General features: G+C 40.3%; 2 protein-coding genes across 2 annotated transcripts; both read left to right on the top strand.

The window, feature by feature from the left end:
* The first annotated feature begins 2,969 nt into the window (after positions 1 to 2,969).
* Positions 2,970 to 4,247, top strand: LOC103437268 (cucumber peeling cupredoxin-like). Its single transcript, XM_008375741.4, has 2 exons — positions 2,970 to 3,303; positions 3,503 to 4,247. Exons 1-2 carry the CDS (start codon positions 3,126 to 3,128, stop codon positions 3,958 to 3,960), a joined length of 636 nt encoding a protein of 211 aa, XP_008373963.2. The 5' UTR covers positions 2,970 to 3,125; the 3' UTR covers positions 3,961 to 4,247.
* A 3,247-nt stretch (positions 4,248 to 7,494) lies between these two features.
* LOC103409584 (umecyanin-like) lies at positions 7,495 to 8,918 on the top strand. The gene is made up of 2 exons (XM_029097521.2): positions 7,495 to 7,918; positions 8,248 to 8,918. The coding sequence occupies exons 1-2, from the start codon at positions 7,741 to 7,743 to the stop codon at positions 8,706 to 8,708; spliced, it is 639 nt and encodes a 212-aa protein (XP_028953354.1). The 5' UTR covers positions 7,495 to 7,740; the 3' UTR covers positions 8,709 to 8,918.
* The last annotated feature ends 9,978 nt before the right edge of the window (positions 8,919 to 18,896 follow it).

Raw genomic sequence — 18,896 nt, forward strand, 5'->3', positions numbered from 1 at the left:
GCTCCGGTTCGAAGATGTGACTACGGGACAGAGGTTCAGGGCCGAAGGGGTAGAGGAAGACCTAGGAAAACTTTGGAAGAGACTCTAAGAAAAGACTTAGAGTACTTGGATCTAACGGAGGACATGACACAAAACCGAGCGCAATGGCGTTCTAGGATTCATATAGCCGACCCTACTTAGTGGGAAAAGGCTTTGTTGTTGTTGTTGTTGTTGTTGTATAAATACCTAACCCTCATCTTCCACCTTACACCACATTTCAATATTTTCTACACTTTCTACCAAAGCTTTCATATACTTTTTGTGTGAAAAAAAATACCAAAAAGCGTGTGGTTGAAGAATAAAGAGTATTTGATGAGTTTATGTAATTTCATTTTAGTGTTTTTTTTTTATAGTTTATTTGATGAGTTTATGTAATTTTATTTTAGTGTGTTTTTTTTTTAAGTTTATTTGATGAGTATGTAATTTTATTTTAGTGTATATTTTTTTTTAAGTTTATTTGAAATTTTATCCGAAATTGGTTAAAAATCTTATCTGAAATAAACTTAAAAAAAAAAAAAACACACCAAATAAATGCGCTGGGTGCCAGCGCATTTTTTTAGGGGTGGAGATGCCTTGGCCTATTACTGTTCATTGGAGTCTGTTACTGTTCATTTGAGTGGATAAATGCGCTGGGTGCTGGCGCAAAGTCCTTAGGGGTGGAATTGCTCTTAATGTGTTCCATAGCATTCATCCCTTACTGAACCATCGACAATGTTCTCCTTGCAATTTTAGCATACGTGTTCAACTTTAGGACAGTGTTGAGATTCTTCAGTGGGTTCTTCTCCATTGGTGCTCTCTTTGCTCTTCATCAGAATAGAGCTTCTGATGACAGATTGAACCTTATTAGAGTTGATGATCCTGGTTGAATCAACTCCATAGCATCCTTAAGAAAATTTGCATGCTAAAGGGTGGGGGTTTGTCTCCCCCCAAAGAATTGTACTCATTTTGCCTGTTCACGGAACTTTGATAATTTACATGTTTTATGAGAAATTATAATTTTATTCAAGTCATTAATCTTGTTAGAATAAAGCACTTGAAACTTTTCATTCTTTGCTTCCTAATCACGGAATAATATTTAATTCGACAAAATCTTTCCAAAATAAATCTAAATCTTTCCAAAATAAATATAACCCTGGAGTAATGAGTAATAGAGTAAAACACGAACAAATTTGCAGGCCAAGGACAGAGCTCAAAGCTCCCCTAGGTAACATTGATTTGAAAAAATATTACCTCCTAGGCTTGGTGTTCATAAGGGTTTTCATTGTGATAATGGAAGAACCACATTTCTTTGACACCAAGTCTAAGCCCATAAAAAATGTTTTGCTCCATACTCACCATTGTGCATTGGTCGAATTAAGGATGAGAAATTATGAAACCTTGTTTGGAATGTTCTTTGGAGCTTTGACTTAGATGACCCTTTCTTCTTCCAAATGACATGTTGCTTTGTTCATTCACCTTACCCCATTCTAGAGATGAAGATTTTAAAGATGCAATGTGTTGTTGAGAAGAGGCTTCCTTCCAGTTCGAATTGCGTGTCCGTCATTAGTGAATTTTAAACAAAAGTTTGTTAAGGACTTGGTCGCTTACATGTGGGTTTGAAACACCTTTGGAATGCGTCAAAGTTGAATGTTGCCGATTGGACTACACTTAGCTGGCTTGGCTAAGGCACTTTCGAGTAAGAAGCTTCGTTGGAATAAAATTCCACATGAGGATTTCCTAGTCTGGGTGCCTTTTTCAGACCTTGTCATGGTGTTGCATAATGCACTTGACTTAGTACGGTCGTCCGAGATAAAAGTAATCGTACTCAGGGTTGGGACTCAAAGCCACCCCTCGGATGATTCCCGATTCCATATTGCCATTTCCATCATTCCCTCGAATGGTGTAAAGCCCAGGTTGAATGTTATAACCCACAACCCTTAGGTTGTATAATCTTTCCGAAAGCCGGATGGTGCATTGGACTTTCGAGTCAAGGGGTCATGTCCCCATGCCTGTAGCTCGCCGATCGTAACCGCACTTAATATGACTCGAGCCTCCCAAGCTGCTAACCAAACACTACATAATGGGCTAAAGGAGACACCTATGACCCTATTAGTTTGAATTTTAAACTTGCGATTACATTAAGTTTCAAAGTTGTGTGTTATTTAAGGAATTTTAGGGTATTCCATTCAATGCAAAAGAAAATAACGAACAAACATGTAGCATATGTGAGTAACTCTGAAAACTCTTTCATTGAATAAAAATGGGTGTTTACGAATGGGGCATGATTGAATCCGAAAAGGATTACGTATCCGCGAAAAGGAGAATCAAATAACTAGTGTAGTTTCAAAAAATATGAGACAAAGTAAAAAATTGTCATGGTGAAGCGATAAAGAGATAAGGGGAATCAAATCGCAAAGCTTATTCTAGAACGGTTTGGCTCCACTTTTTATGAAAACAACTTTCAAATGCAAATACATGCTACTTTTAAAAACTGTTGTATGAAAGCTATTACGTTTAAAATAAGCATGATATTTTATTTTCATCAAAAACTTTTTACTTCTAACTTATGTATAAAGCATCTTTTTAGCTTACCAAAAAAAAAAAAAAAAAAAAAAACCATACGGGTTTAAGCCAAGAATTAAAGTTTTGAAATCTTGGAATTTTGAAGTTTGGGAGGTTCACCAAAATTTTAGTGACGTTGAATTATACCCTGTACATATTCTTGAAACCAATAATTAATTAGGATTTATTACTTAAAAGAACCCTTAATTTTGACGTACTAATTAGAGAAGGTCAAGCATCATTAAACAGAAACAAGAAAAAGAAAAAGTGGGAACTTTCCACTTTGTAACTATGTTCCACACGGAAGACCGACATGGACCAAGCAAACAAGCAAAGATGACCGGCTTCACAATATGCATGTTCTCATTGTTCTTTCTCAAGGCAGCCGCGTAGACTGCAACAAGTCTAACTTGCTTTTTCTTTACTCGTCAGCTTTTCCTTCTCTATTTATAGGCTTCAATTCGAGTATCCTTGCCACACACTCTCATCAGTGATCACCTACAACAACAATACACAATTTCCGTAGAAGTAAAGAAATTTAGTCGATGGAGAGCAAGATGGTGATTGTTTTTGGATTTGTAGTTGCAGTATTTTTGCAGAGTGCGGCAGCGCAGACAGGACATGTGGTGGGAGACAGCATAGGTTGGACCATCCCTCAATCTGGTGCACAAGAGTATGTCACTTGGGCTGCAAGTAACAAGTTCGTAGTTGGTGATACTCTGGGTATTTTCTCTTCTCATCTATTTTCCATCTCCGTCTTCATTAAATTAATTACTTCATGAACTCATTAGTGTAATGCAAACTTCAAATAAACGAGCTGGACCAATCAGTTGGTACTAATAGTGTGCAACTGTGATTGTTTCGAGGTAACTATCCATCAATTAAGTTTTCTCACATTTGATGTTTCTTAATAATTTTCCAGTTTTCAACTTCGCCACCAACGCACACGATGTACAAGAAGTACCCAAAGCATCTTTCGACTCATGCAGTTCCGAAAACCCAATTGGCACAGCCATCACAACTGGCCCAGCAAACATCACTCTCACCTCCGCAGGCGACCACTACTACATCTGCACTTATGGCCGCCATTGCCAGTCGGGACAGAAACTAGCCATCACCGTCTCAGCTGCCTCCCCAGGTGCCGCACCTTCTGTGCCGCCACCGCCCTCTACAACTAACACCCCTCCAACTACCCCTTCCCCCACATCAAACGACCCTGCTGCTTGTGAACCTGTCCCGGCTCCATCGCCTTCCATGAGTGGAGTACCCACCGTGAACACCACCCCTGGGTCGCTGCCTCCGTTGGGTTCTTCTTCACATGTTGTTTTAGCTAGCTTCGTTTTATCCTCCTTGGCTCTTGTCGTGGGTTTGTTCTTTTAGGTGCAGTAGACATCCGCATTTGGTCATCCAATATTTTTTTGGGGTCTTTTGATATGGGTCCAATTGGACTAAAAATTGGACCTATTTCAAAAGATGGGCTATAAAATTGGGTCTCTTTCAAATTTTTCCTATTTTTTTTTATTTTTTATATATTTTCTTTCTTGATAGGGCAGGGTAAATCGTTATTTATTTTAATCTCTTTTTTATTTTTGTATCGGTTTTGTATAACAGAACAGTGATGATTTTTTGGAGTGTGCTATTAATAAAGGAATTCTTGTAGTTGAAAATATTGTTATGCACTATGTTGGAACTTCGAACGTTAAACTTGTCTGTATGGTGTTAAAAAAAATCATTATACAAAATACAAAAAAAAACGAGTGTAAAATGTCTTTGATACCTTGGTTTTTAAGAACAAACTCATAAAATAAAAATAAAAACTAAAGACAATATTTAGTTTTAGTAAAACATCAAGCAAGACATGTACACTTAATTATTAAACAAAATTACTGTTTAAGAAGAAAGTTCATATACACAAGCACCAATATTACCATGATGGTCACACCTATCGTCTTACTCTTAACTGCTATTGCTGTCACTATTTTCTCAACTCCCACTATTCATTTTACAAAATACAAAAAACGAGTGTAAAATGTCTTTGATGAAGAAATTAGGGTTTTACTATAAAATCAATTGATAATATGGAAAATAGCTCAATATCTTATCAGCCCTTGCCTTGGTCTACACCTCATCGGTGTGGGTCATTTTGTCCTCACATTATTAACTCTCAATAGGCCCCCTTATGTGTGACTAATTTTTAAGCCTACATGTGGACAACAAATTGGGTGATGTGTGAAAATGTGCGGCCCTTGAGCTTTCACATAAGGGTCAACTTGACTTTGATACCATGAAAAAGTCGGTGTTCTACCATAAACCAATTGACAATATCAAGAGTAGCCCAACATCTTATAAGCCTTTGCATTGATCTATCCCACTGATGTGGGACATTTTGTCCTCACATCATCAACTCTCAACATTTGATATGTTGGTTTTTAAGAACAAACTCATAAATGGAAAAAACCAAAGACAATACTTAGTTTTAGTAAAACATCAAGCAAGACATACTTAGTTATTAAACGTTATTGTTTAAAAAAAGAAGAAAAAAAGAAGAAGAAAGTTCATATTCACCACCACCATAGTTATTTAGTACTACGGTTTAGTGGTATTCCTCTTTATTGGTAAGTGAGAGGTCTTAAGTTCGATTCTTGCCAAAGACGAATTTGAACCATATTATTGCTAGCCCATTGTGAGGCTTAACCCATTCTCCCACCCCTTAGTGTAGATAATATCGTTGTTCAAAAGAAAAGAAGAAGAAAGTTCGTATAGACACCACCACCATATATATTCACCATATTCGTCAACCTAACATCTTAACTGCTATTGCTGTCACTACCATTATTATCTCAACTACCACAATCCCCACCACTATCTCACCACCGCCTTCACCATATCTCCGTCGCTATCATCCACACCACCTCTCAACCACCATTGTTGCCACTACCATTCTTCGCCACCATCATCACCGGTGATGTGAGCATTCCTACTACCATTGCCCCTCCCATTCATGGACGGAGTTAGAGTTTTTTTTTAGTGGAAGAGACCTTAACATCTACTTATACTTAAGAAAAAAAAAATTATCATAATAAAATATCGTCTATAATTTCATTTGCTTTTTCTTTTTCCTTAAACTGCACAAAGCCACAACTTCACAACTTGGAGAAATGCTTTTACAATGATGGGCTATTTCAGAATATAAACTGAAAGTAGTGCAATTATGGCAAGTTCAATCTCCACATGTCTTTTTATATGTGTTTCATTAAAAGGAGCATAAATAATATAATCAATATGTTATTTGCATGTCACTTAGTACTATGGTCTGGTAGTATCCTCTTCACTTGGAAATGAGAAGTATTAGGTTTGAATCTCGTGATGACGAATTCGATATCAAATTAGGTTGTCCATTGTGTGGCTTTGTCGAATTCTCTTTTTCCCTTAGTGTAAAAATATCGATGTACTAAAAAAAAATTTATTTGCATTGCACCTTCTATAATATCATAATTTTTTTTTCTCACTAAACTTAGGTGCCTCCAGTGATCCTTAGCTGCCACCATTCATGTCCCCACCCCGCTATTATCACCACTCATATCCCACCATTATTGTTACCACCACCACTGTTTCTAATTGCACAACCCTCGTTGCAATCATCTCCACCACCATCCCATCATCTTAAAATATATATTACAAAACATTATCATCAAACACGAATTTCTTTTATTGACATTTATATATCGATAAACAAAGACGTCTAATGTCTTCCTTGTCCAAATATAATTCCCAGATTAAACTCCTAGACGAATTCTCGATGTCTTTTTACTGCTACATTTTCAGTTGGCTGGACGGGAGCTGGGCCATGTCACCTACTACTTTAACGGGCTTTGTTTGTGTTTGAATTTTTTATCCTGTAAGCTGAATGGAAAGACATGATATGATGTGTTAAAATAATGAGTTAACACGAACCAACATCACGACCCATTTGTCAGGTCCATGTAGAGGAAAATGTGATTTGACCAAATTTATTGTTGTTAAAAATTAAAATCTCCGCGCTTTTGAAGATTACAATATTGAAATAGGAATGTAAGTTTTCCTAGTTATGGAATCCCTTTCTATTGAGTGATCTCTCAAAAAACTTATTTGATGAGCATAGGTACATTTTGAAGAAATTTAATTTGTTTTATGGTGGAATTTTATCTGAGTATGTTGTCATGTGTAAGAAAGCCCAACAGCCTGGCGTGCTTCAGGTCATCCGATTTGTGTTGTCCATGTGTTATACTTGAAAATTTGCCATCCATAAGGTGTTATCCCACATTGGAAAAAAGAAGACCTTGCATGTGCTTATAAGCAAGTTAGGCTATTCCCATACACCTCCTATTCATTTTACCTCAACTTCTTCACATTCTACATTGTATTGCAATGATTCAAACAAATTATTTTTCAAATTGTTGTTGAAAATTTGTTAGTTTGTTCAGTGAGCGTGGAGGGCCAAAACTGTTAGTTTAAAACTCGGTAGAAGTTGGTTAAAAGGGAAGCATTGTATCAGAAAGCTTGTTCATTTGTTGTAGATTGATCTTTCGTAATAATTTCTATTTTTTTTTTTTTACATAAGAGTGAAAATTGAAGCCAAGGAAAGCTCCAAAATCCTGGAATTTGGAAGTTTAGGCGGGTCCCCCAAGTTTATCACGTTAGACTATACGACCATGTACATCACAAGAATTCTTCAACCCGATAATAATTAGGTTATTACTTTAAGAACCTACTAATGAGAGAAAGTCGAGCATCATTAAACAGCAAAAAGAAAAAGAGAACAAGTCTTTTCATGAAATGTAGTATGATATGAAAGAAGGTTGGAACTTTCCACTTTGGGTCTCGGTACAACATAATAGACTAGAATAGTCTAACATGCACCAGAAATCAAAGTTAAGATGACCGACTTCCCATGCATCTTCTTATTGTTGTTCAAGGCAGCCGTGTCTAAGACTCTACCAAGTCTTGCTTTTTCATTACACTCTTCAGCTTTCCCTACCTCTCTATTTATAGGCTTCAATTCATGTATCCTTGCCATACACTCTTATCAGCGATTACCTAAAACAAATCAATTTGCTTTAGTAATCACAGCCTCCTACACAATTTTCCTAGAGAGATATAGAGAGAAACAGAGCTAGATAGATGGAGAGCAAGATGGTGATTGTTTTCGGTGTAGTTGTGGCTGTGTTCCTGCAAAATGTTGCAGCACAGACGGGACATGTGGTGGGAGGAAGCATAGGTTGGACCATCCCTCAATCTGGTGAACAAGAGTATGTCACTTGGGCTGCAAGTAACAAGTTCGTTGTTGGTGATACTCTCAGTAAGATTCGCTTCTCTTCTGATTTCCATCGTCTTCTTCATTAAGTTAATAACTTCGTGAACTCATTAGTGTAACACTCTTCTTCAAATGAACCAGCTAGACAGACCCAGTTAGGACTCCGCATTTACTGATCACATTAATACATATATATATATATATATGTATATTTGAAGTGAATCCACGAGTATTTCTGTAAAATAAGAGCACATGATCGACAATAATTATCAAATAAAGTTTCAATTAATTTCCTCTAGCCTTGAAATTATTCCAAGGTAAACTATCCATCACTCATGTTTCTCACATTTGATGTTTCTTAATTATGTCTCCAGTTTTCAACTTCGCCACCAACGCACACGATGTACAAGAAGTACCCAAAGCATCATTCGACTCATGCAGTTCGGAAAACCCAATTGGCACGGCTATCACAACTGGCCCAGCAAACATCACTCTCACCTCTTCAGGCGACCACTACTACATCTGCACTTATGGCCGTCATTGCCAGTCGGGCCAGAAACTAGCCATCACCGTCTCAGCTGCCTCCCCAGGTGCCGCACCTTCTGTACCACCACCACCCTCTACTACTAACACCCCTCCAACTAGCCCTTCCCCTACATCAAATGACCCTGCTGCTTGCGCACCAGTCCCAGTTTCATCACCATCCATGAATGGAGGAGTACCCACCGTGAACATCACCCCGGGGTCGCCGCCTCCGCTGGGCTCTTCTTCACCTGCTGTTTTGGCTAGTTTCTCTTTGTCGGCCGCTGCTCTTATCGTGGGTTTGCTCTTTTAGTTACCATGAAGACATCGCCGGTCCTAATTAATTACTATATTGGTGATCCAACCTTTTTTATATTGTCTATCTTGATAGTACAAAAGTAAATGGAATTTGATCTTAGTCTCTCTTTTGTTCTAAATAATTTTGTATCTGTTTCTTATAACGAACCCGTACAGGGTGATTTTTTTTAGTATACTATAAATAAAGGAATTCGTTTGTTCAAAATTCTGTTCTGCAATGAAGAAAGAAGGAATGTTTTTCTGCCAAATGGTCCTATAGTCAATGCTAATCTTATGGCACATGTAATATGATCGTCCATTTAACTCTTAGAACTTTTTTGTGAACGTCTGTCCTCTCAATTTCGTATCCATAACATACATGCACAAAAAGAGATAAAGTTCACATGTAATGTAAACTCTCATAATAAGCACGTCCACCTTTCCTTTCATGGATTTGATCTTGAAATTGTCTCTACAAACTGTAATGAAAATAAAAATTCCCGAAGTATTGTGACATCATGTGCTTCGGACCTCAAGTTTGAGATGTAAGCGTACAACAAGGGACTAACAGAAGTTTTTGAACATAATTTGGTTAAACCCATGAACTTTTTGATCAATAAAGCAGCAAGAAGAGAACATTAAAGAATTTCTATTCGTCACAAAGATTCCGTTAATCGTCTCAGTTCCTAGAGCTTTTAAGGAGAAAGCTTTGATAATCTCTTCGCTGTTTCGAAAACTTCTGCAAATTGTGAGGGGGATCTGAAACCATCATTTGCCGTAGTAATAAATTCTCCAACATAAAGGTAAATATATAGGGCTACAAAATGTGCTAAGAAATATGAAATACAATAAAGAATTAGAATAGGACTATACAATGGGTAATAAGTTAGGCCATCTCTAACCGAAAATGCTAAACATAGCCTTATTCAGAATTATAGTCCTGCAAAAAAATATTTTTAAATGAATAGTATCAGAACATACTCATATACTATCCAATCCAACCGAATGGAATAAAACATAGTCTCCTCAATAATTTATTAGTTTTAAGTTTGTACCTTAAATTTATTAGTTAATTTAATTAAACTATCGTTGGATATTTCAAATATAACAGTTAAATTTGAATAAATTATTACAAATGAGGAATTGGGCTCCAAAAAAAGGGCTAAAGCCATCTCCAATGGAGAGGGTTAAATGGCTAAAGGGCCAAAAAATGGCCTGATTTGAATAAAATCCAACTCTAACCAAAGGCTAAGCTAAAAATTAATAGAGCCCACCAGGCCGAAACATAGTCAAAAGGGCATCAGGCTGGCCAAGTTTGACTTGACAACCGGCCGTTTGCTGGGCCAAGCAGCAAATCCTGAGGCCACTTTTGGAAGAATCCAACGGCTACAAATTATATGGGCATCAGGCTGGCCAAGTTTGGCCTGATAGCCAGCCTTTTGTTGAACCTAGCAGCAAATCCTGATGCCACTTTTGGAAGAATCCAACGGCTACAAATTATATTATACATCTTTCAAGAATATGGATGTCATGTCTGGGAGATACGTATACGACCATTAATAAAAAACTTGGTCTGTTATTATAATCATGAGGATTAATAATTAATCTTTTATATTATTACTGATAAATTGTTGAAATTCTTGTGAAAAATCTTTTTAAGTGTCATTTAGTGAAAGAAGTTGTCATTTGCAGGTGGTCCTTTATCACAGTTGTGAAGCCTAAAATAATTCCAAAATTTTTTAAAGGCGACGCGTGAACTTTTGCTCAAGAAAGACAAGTTGCCCTCAATAAATGGGCATGCTTCTCAAATGCTCCCACGCGCAGCTCACACCCCTAAAGGTCCCAACAGCTAAATACGATTGCCCACAGCTCACATGCCCTTGGCAAGGAAAATTCAAAGCATTAAAGATAAGAATTAATTACCTAAATCTTATCTTTAATACATTCCCAATTAAAGATTGACTCTAATCAGGTAAGTAATCCCATTTAAAATCAATTAGGGATAATTACTCCATATCTCAAGATATTATTTTCTATTTAATATCTTGATAATATTTCTCCATAAACCCTAACACTATGGCCGACCAAATACCTATAAATACCCCATATTCTACCAAATTTCGGTAAACTTTTGCTACCTTATAAAAGCCTTAAACACTTTATTCTCCTCAGAGAAACTGACTTAGGCATCGGAGATCCATTGACCTAAACCCCCTAACTTGTGGGCGCGTGAGGCTTAGGTCCTTGATCAAAGGTGTTAATTGTTTTTCAAGTGCAGTTTCATCTAGACTGAAGGTGGAAATTTGCATCGACAAATTGGTACTTTTATTGAGAGCTGATTCAAATACTCGAAGAAGCCTCTTGCATTTGGTTTCTTGAATTTTCTATTACATTGAATTTTTCACATGTCGTATCAATTAATTTTCGTAGAAAAGTTTCGTGATCAATCCCTAGAGAAATGATACAATGGTAGGAAATTCAGAAACCACGACGAACGGAACGCCGTACATACAAGGATTTGGATCGGAGAGTGGAGACGATGATGTAGCCCTACGACGGAAGTCTTTAAGACTCAACGCGACGGCAGGAGGGGCCCTACCGCCGCGGAGCCGCATCACCACCACCTTTGTGACCCAACAGCCACGAAAAGGCCACCAGGCCACAGCCTAAGTTCCACCATCGCTGCCCTCGAAGCGCTGCAACCCACAAAACCCTGGTCAGGAGGCCTAGGTCTAACCAGTGGTCCACGAGCATGAGGCTCAAGGCTTGGCAACTATCACAGCAAGCCCAGGGCAGAAGGCTTAGCCCACTGCAGCAACTCAGTTGCCAACTAGTGAGCATAGGCACTTCAGGCCCAGGCCGATTCTTAGGGTACCTGGTAACCCAATGAGGAATCGAGGCTTATCCAAGGTAAATTAGAGCAATCTTGGACATGAAGTCTCCTACAACTTTGAAGGAGATCCAAATTCTGACTAGACGAGCAGCCGCACTTAATCGTTTCCTCTCGTTATTCATTAACCGATGTAAGCCATTCTTCAAGGCAATCAAAAGAGTGCAGAATGACAAATGCGACGATGAGTATGAGAAAACATTTTAGAACCTGAAGTAGTACTTGACATAACTTCCACTAGTATCTAAGTCGGAAGTAGCAGAGAACCTGTACATCTATCTGGCAGTATCAGAAGTAGCAGCAAGCTCTGCCCTCATACGAGAAGAGCTGGGGGCCCAACTGCCTGTATTATATACATCCAAAGCTCTCCTCGATGCAGAAACCAGATACCCGAAGATTGAAAAACTAATTTTGGTGCTAGTTGTTGCATATCGGAAGCTTAGACCTTACTTTCAAGGGAATCTGGCCATTGTCATCACCCAGTACCCACTACGATCAGTTTTGCATAGACCAGATGCTTCTCAACGAGTGATGAAGTGTGCGTTGGAACTTGGCCAATACAGCTCAACCCCACACATGGACAAAAGCCTAAACATTGGCAGACTTTACAGCAGAATTCACCCTAAGCCTGAAGGATGTAGCAACTCAACCCAAAAGCATCCCGGAAGCAGCCAAGTACACTGTAGCCGCACTAGCCCCACCTGCATGAGATTTTTGTTTTTTGCACGTCGATGGATCATCCAACTACCAGGGATCGAGAGTAGGCCTAGTTCTTACTACCCCGGACTGTTCGATGCTCGAGCAGGTGATCATTCTAAGCTTCAAGGGGTCAAACAATGAAGCAGAGTATGAAGCCCTACTTGCAGGTCTCCGATTAGCAAAAGACCTAGCGATGAAGAAGCTCACGATCTATTCCGATTCCCAGCTAGTCACCAACTAAACCTCAAGGGAGTACGTAGCGAGGCATCCAAGGATGGCTCGATACCTCGAGAAGGTACGAGAGCTGCTGGCGACATTCCAGGCGTACACACTTACTTAGGTTCCACAAGAAAAAATGCCCATGTAGACACACTAGCAGGCCTAGGCCCCGCCTTAGACCATCAGCTCAAGCGCTCTCTCCTAGTCGAGTACTTGGAGAAGTCGACCATAGATAAGGAACCAGCAGTCGAGGTGGCGTAGATCAACACAAATTTGAGTTGGCAAGATCCCATTATTGACTACTTAGTCAATGGAACGCTCCCCGCAGACAGACTGAAGTCCAAGAAACTCCAGATGAAGGCAGCACGCTACTACATGTGGAACAACATGCTCGTTCGAAGATCCTTTTCAGGACCGCATCTCTGTTGCTTATCGCCTCCTGACGACCTAAAGATTCTTAGCTAAATCTATGAAGGCGTTTGTGAAAACCATTCAAGAGGCCACTCCCTGGTGCAAAAAGCTTTTAACTCTGGCTACTACTGACCAACCATGCATCAAGACGCCAAATAGTATGTACAAAGGTGCAACAGCTGCCATCACTTCAAGCCCGTGCCTGCACTACTTGCCAGCAAACTTCACCCTCAAACGAGCCCTTGGCCATTCATGTAGTGGGCGATGGACCTGGTAGGACCAATGCCACCTGCCACTGGGGTTAGAGGCATGATGATCGTAGCAACCGACTACTTCACAAAATGGGTCGAAGCCGAACCCATGACTGCAACTATAATACCCTGAAAATTTTAAAATATATGATTATATGGAAATTTTTTATCGGAAAGTGAAAAGACGAAAATGTCTCTCGTTGACTAAACGTAACTTTATAAGGATGTATTTTATCCTCATATACTTTATCATATTTCTAAGTATATTTGAATAGAGGACGACCTTACGAGCGCGTAGGTGCAAAAGAATCCTAATTCCGAGTTAGAACGGAAAAGTTACGAGCCTCGGAAGTAGTGATACTTTTTAGACATGTGGACTTACTATTAGTAGGGAGTCTATAATTAGTTAGCCTGAAATGAGAAGGTTTCCACTTCGGGAAACCTGGTGAAGAGGCCCAAATAACCTAGAAAAACCCCCATTTGACCTCCTGCGACCTCCCATATTTCGAGGTCGATTTCGGCCAACTCAGGTGGAATTTTTCGACGACACCACCACCATCTCCAAGCTCTCACTCCCCTCTACAAAATCCAACAAGAACCACCTTGATTAGCCACCATATGCGGTGGTGTGAGACCATAAAAACTGATGAAAACCAATAGTGCTCCAGCCACCCTTTTCATTTTTTCCAGTGAATCAGCAAAGTGATGGCCGATGCCACTACTTGGGTTTTGTAGCCCATCATCCTAAGAGTAAATTCTGACCAGCTTTGATCCCGTTGGACCACTGTGGGCGACGAATCGGCACAGGGAAGCTTTAGGCACCCACCGGTTTTATTAGCGTAATTGACCCTCTTTCATCCACTTTGGGACTTCGTGGCAGGTATAAAAATTGTTCCTCTTGTTGAGCTCTATCTTCCTGTAAATTTTGGTAGAATTTGGAGTTAGACAAAAAAGTGGGTTTCCGATCGTCGGAAACCACTACGCACGGTGGCGCGTGGGGGAGAATATGTTTATATGGATTTTGGACAGTGGGACATCCTTGATGTCCTGAGTCCATATCCAAAGTCCGTTTGTTGAAATTTGATGGTATGATTAAAATATTAAATTTTTTTAGATAATTGTACCGTTGTACGATTTATCGTAATTGACAACCATTCAATCGTTGGATCGTCACCAAACTTTGAGACGTTATAGTACATAATATTGAAGGACCTTAGGAACTTACGGATCGAGAATCCTCAGTATGGATCTTCCCGAATTGGATTTGTAAGTTAGTAAATTAAAACGTCGACCGCCATTCGAATGTTACGATTGGCGGAGATCCAACCGTTGGATCGAAATGAAATTCTAGTATGTTGTTCTAGAAGCATAATGTGAACTATGAATGACTTGATCCCTTAGTAAGGTAAGTAGACAGTCTAATGAGAAGGTTACATGCAACCATAATAAAATACTTGAGATTAATCTTTTAGTGAAATTTGCTAAGAAAATGAATTTGGGGCCTATATTAGTAATTAGCTTCCGAATTAGAAATTTCGGGTCGTTACAACAACTACCCAGACGGGCATAAAGCACTTCATATGGAAGACCATCATCTGTTGCTTCGGCATCCCGCACTTCATCGTCACCGATAATGGTTTGCAGTTCGTGGGTAAAGACTCGGTGAAGTTTTTCAAAAAATATGGCATCAAGCAGCACATGTCCATGCCTCGGTATTCATAGGGAAAAGGGTAGGCCGAGTTGTCTAATAAGACCATCCTCAATTGTCTCAAGAAGTCCCTTTTAGACAAGAAGGGCAAGTGGCCAGACGAGCTTCTCGGTGTTCTGTGGGCGTATCGCACCACCAAAAGATGAGCAACCTGCGAAACTCCATTCTCCCTAGCGTATGGCTTTGAGGTGATTATTCCTCCCAACATCATGATGCCAAGCATCAGCACTATATTGCTGAATTTCAAGCAGAACGAGAAGGAGATGACCACAAACTTAGACCTGGCAGAGGAAGAGCATGAGAAGGTTATCACCTGCATTGCGGCCTATCAGCATCAGCTCATCTCCAACTACAACAAGGGGAAAAATTCAGAAGTTTCAGCCAGGAGACCTATCCTTAGAAAAACCTTCATCACCGCCCGTCGGGAAGGCTCCAAAAAGATGGCTCCTATCTGGGAAAGTTCGTATAGAATCAGCTGAGTAGGCAGAAAGGTACCACCATAAGCAACAAAAAAATCGACAAGCAATGGAATGCCTACAACCTGATAAAGTACTACGTGTGACCTTTCACCATTCCTTGGACCCTGTTTAAGATGAATAAAGTTTGAAGACTCAAGCAGTTTGATGAACAAGATCTTGCATACCGAGGATTATCAGTTGTTATGCCATTACTGATTATCAACAAAGTTAATAAATTTCTCTATTTTCAATGAAGATTAAAGGAATTATTCACAAGCCTGATCGAATGCATAAACAAACTGACCAACCATGTGACAAGAAGAAGGTGCCCTTGCCCTTGCAGACATGGCATGTGCTATCTAATTAGGAGATGGTAAACTAATCCGGAATGTCCAAACTTGGATGAGTGGTATGACTGCTCAGTTTCCCCTATATACAACGACTACCTGAGCCTGATGACTCCCATAATTGGCCAAGATAGTCATTATCTTAGAATAGATTTAGCCAACTAAAGGATTCAACTCCGCAGGATCATGGGTTTTTAACCGGAAAAGATGTTAAGTGCATGACACCTGCCCATGAAAGAATTCGTGTGACTAGATGATCTGTCCTCAACGTGCAAGTCTTCATGAAAGTAGCTTGGTTTTAAAATGTTGCAATACTAGTTAAGCGACTTGCGAGATCAAGCTACCACTCAGAAGGATATGGCCTCTAAGGTGCGGTTCTGCTTACACCTTATGCCTAAAACGCCTCCAAGAGCCAAAGACGACATCTGAAGTGGTCATGCGGGTCGTTTGCTTCTGTAAGGAAAACGCCCGAACGACGACCTAACGGCTGGTAGCCCAAGCCAATCTGTAAGCCGAGACTTACATCTGTTATGACTACGTGGACCTGTCTGCTTATTTAAAAACAGTGTTTCTGATCGACAGTTTATGGTTTAAGTTTTGTAGGAAATAAAGCTGAAGTACAACTATAGTGGCTATGTGAACTTCCTCTGCTTTCTACGAGAAGCAAGTGTCCGACCGCCAACCCTATAAGTTAAAAACTTCGCAAAACGCCCCAGGAGGGCCAAAGCTCAAAAAGCCACTAAAATCGAAGTACGACTGTAGCAGTTACAAGGACTTCATCTACTTTCTACGAGAAACAAGTGTCTGACCGCTAGCTCTATAACTTAAAAACTTTGCAACACGCCCCGAAAGGGCCGAAGTTCATGAAGCCATTAAAGTCGAGATTCACGACTATAGTAGCTACACGGACTTGCCTGCTTCCTACAGAGACAACGAGTTTGGCCACCGGCTTTATAAGTTAAAAGTCTTGCACCTTTTTTCCTTTTGCAGACAAAGCTCTAGAAGCCCCAAAGCCAAAACTGAAGCCTAAAGTGACGACGAGGGATCGACTGCTCTATCGAAGTAGTTAACACAACCGCCCATCTTACGACAAAGTTTTACAGGTCGCCTCAAGTAGGCAAGTCTCTTGAAGCCTAGAAGCCGAAACTGAAACCTAAGTAATGACGTGGGATCGATTGCTTCATTGAAGCAGCTCACCCAGCCGCCTATCTTATGGTAAAGTAGATGAACTGGAGAAATGGAGAAAGTCTCGAAGTCATTCTCGAAAAACTCATAATCCGACGGCCTGCCTTGAAGATGGTCTACATAGCTAAACTTGTAGAAATCAGCCTGACAAGATGCAAGCGCCACTTCGTGACCAACCTTCTCATTCTTTAGCTGCACATTCTCTTCAATAAGCCTAGTGTGAGCACCCTACAACTTATCCAGTTCCTTTTTCAGGTTCTCGCTAGCAGACAACACACTTTGCAGATCCACTTCCTTAGACTCAAACTTATTGGCAACATCCTTGAGACAAGACATTTCAGCATGCATGAAGACAAACTCCCTGTCCTTGGCAAAACAAGTGGATCATAGCTTAGAGTTGACACACTCAAGGTCCTTGACCACCAGAAAAACACGATTGACTTACTTTTTTGCAACTTCCAAGATTGCATGAGTCGCACTAAGCTTAGCCTTCAAATGGGTGACCTCCTGATGCGCGGTCTCCAGTTGCATAGAAGTGGGGGTAGAGACATTAGACCTCTTCAAAACACCACTTCGGCCTCCTTAGCACACTTGACAGTATCCTAATCAACATGCATAGACTCAGCTGCCAGGATCAAAGTCTTATGCATCGTGGCAATCTGGGAGGACCTCATCGAGTAGTTGGGACGCTTCGCAAAAGAGTTTGACTGGATGACAACTTTCTCGACACTGTCAACGAACTTGGCACATGCATTAATGTCCTCAAGCAGGTCAGCCTTTAGAAGCGCACAAACCTCGGGAAACTTTCCAGCCTCAAACTTTGTTGACCTCTCACAACTGCCTGTGTGAGCATATTTCCTTATCTCAGCAGACACAATCACAGCAGAGGGAAGAACAGGCCCAAGCGACACCTTAGCAGCATAATCCACCTTTCTGCTCTTCATAATGACGAGCCTTTCAGAAGCTAAACCGGACTTAGCTCCCGATGTGCGCTTCGACATAAACCCAGACACCGGGGCACCACCGAACCTTTTCACTAGGCAATCTTCTCAGTAATGGTTGTGGCCACCTTCAGAGAAGCAGGTTTCATAGGCTCAGACTCAACGAAATTTTTTGTCCGGGAGGTCAGATTAATGATAAGCTTCTCAGTAGCAAACGAGCTTGTGAGAGCAGCAAAAGAAGTCATTGGCTTCTTCTCGGCCGAAGGCTCATGAGCAGGTGAAAAAGATTTCTTCTTTCCACCCTCATTGGCAACAGGCTCTACAACAGTGATCAGATGAGCAAACGCTTCATCATTTATTTGTTTTATCTCTTCATTTGGAGGCAGCCTACTTTTCTCCCAACGAAGAAGGCTGAGCAACCAACGCCACTCACGGTACTTAGCAGGAATGCCCAAGGCGATATGCACTTTCTTCATATCTGCTGAAGTTCTTGGAGTTGAGCCAAGAATGATCAATAAACTAAAGTCATATAGCTGCTCAACAAAAATTCAAGCAGGCCAAGGATGAAGCAATTCACTTACCACTGATAAAGACAGTCTGAACGTGCAACTCAAGAGAAGAGTCAACCTCCTAATCTCCATTTACCTCCAAGGTGTCCCTCACCCACTCGTGATCACCTTTGCAGGGAGCATCAAGCAACCTATGGCGAGATCTCAGCTACCCCACGCTTTCTCTGTGGCTGATTTCAAAGAAGTACCAGAACTCACTTATGGTCAAGCTAAGATCAAAGAACCTAATTAAGTTTAAGAACCCCACTATTGCACGAATTGCATTTGAGGAACACTGAGCAGACGCGCATCTCATGGAGCAGATCACCTCCTGGAAAAGACGTGGCATAGGAAAAGTAAATCCCAACACGAAGCAATACGGATGGAATTTGATAGCCCTCTTCCTAGTAGTGGCATATTCGCCGCACGGTTCATGGTCGCTATCATCATTCACCTGCTTGACGCAAACCCTAGATGGAATCTCATGCTTGTACGCCTTAAGAAAATCCCGAAACAGCTCATCAAAATTAATCTTGACATGCGCAGC

Source organism: Malus domestica, chromosome 17 (assembly GCF_042453785.1).
Source record: "Malus domestica chromosome 17, GDT2T_hap1".
Lineage (NCBI taxonomy): Eukaryota > Viridiplantae > Streptophyta > Magnoliopsida > Rosales > Rosaceae > Malus > Malus domestica.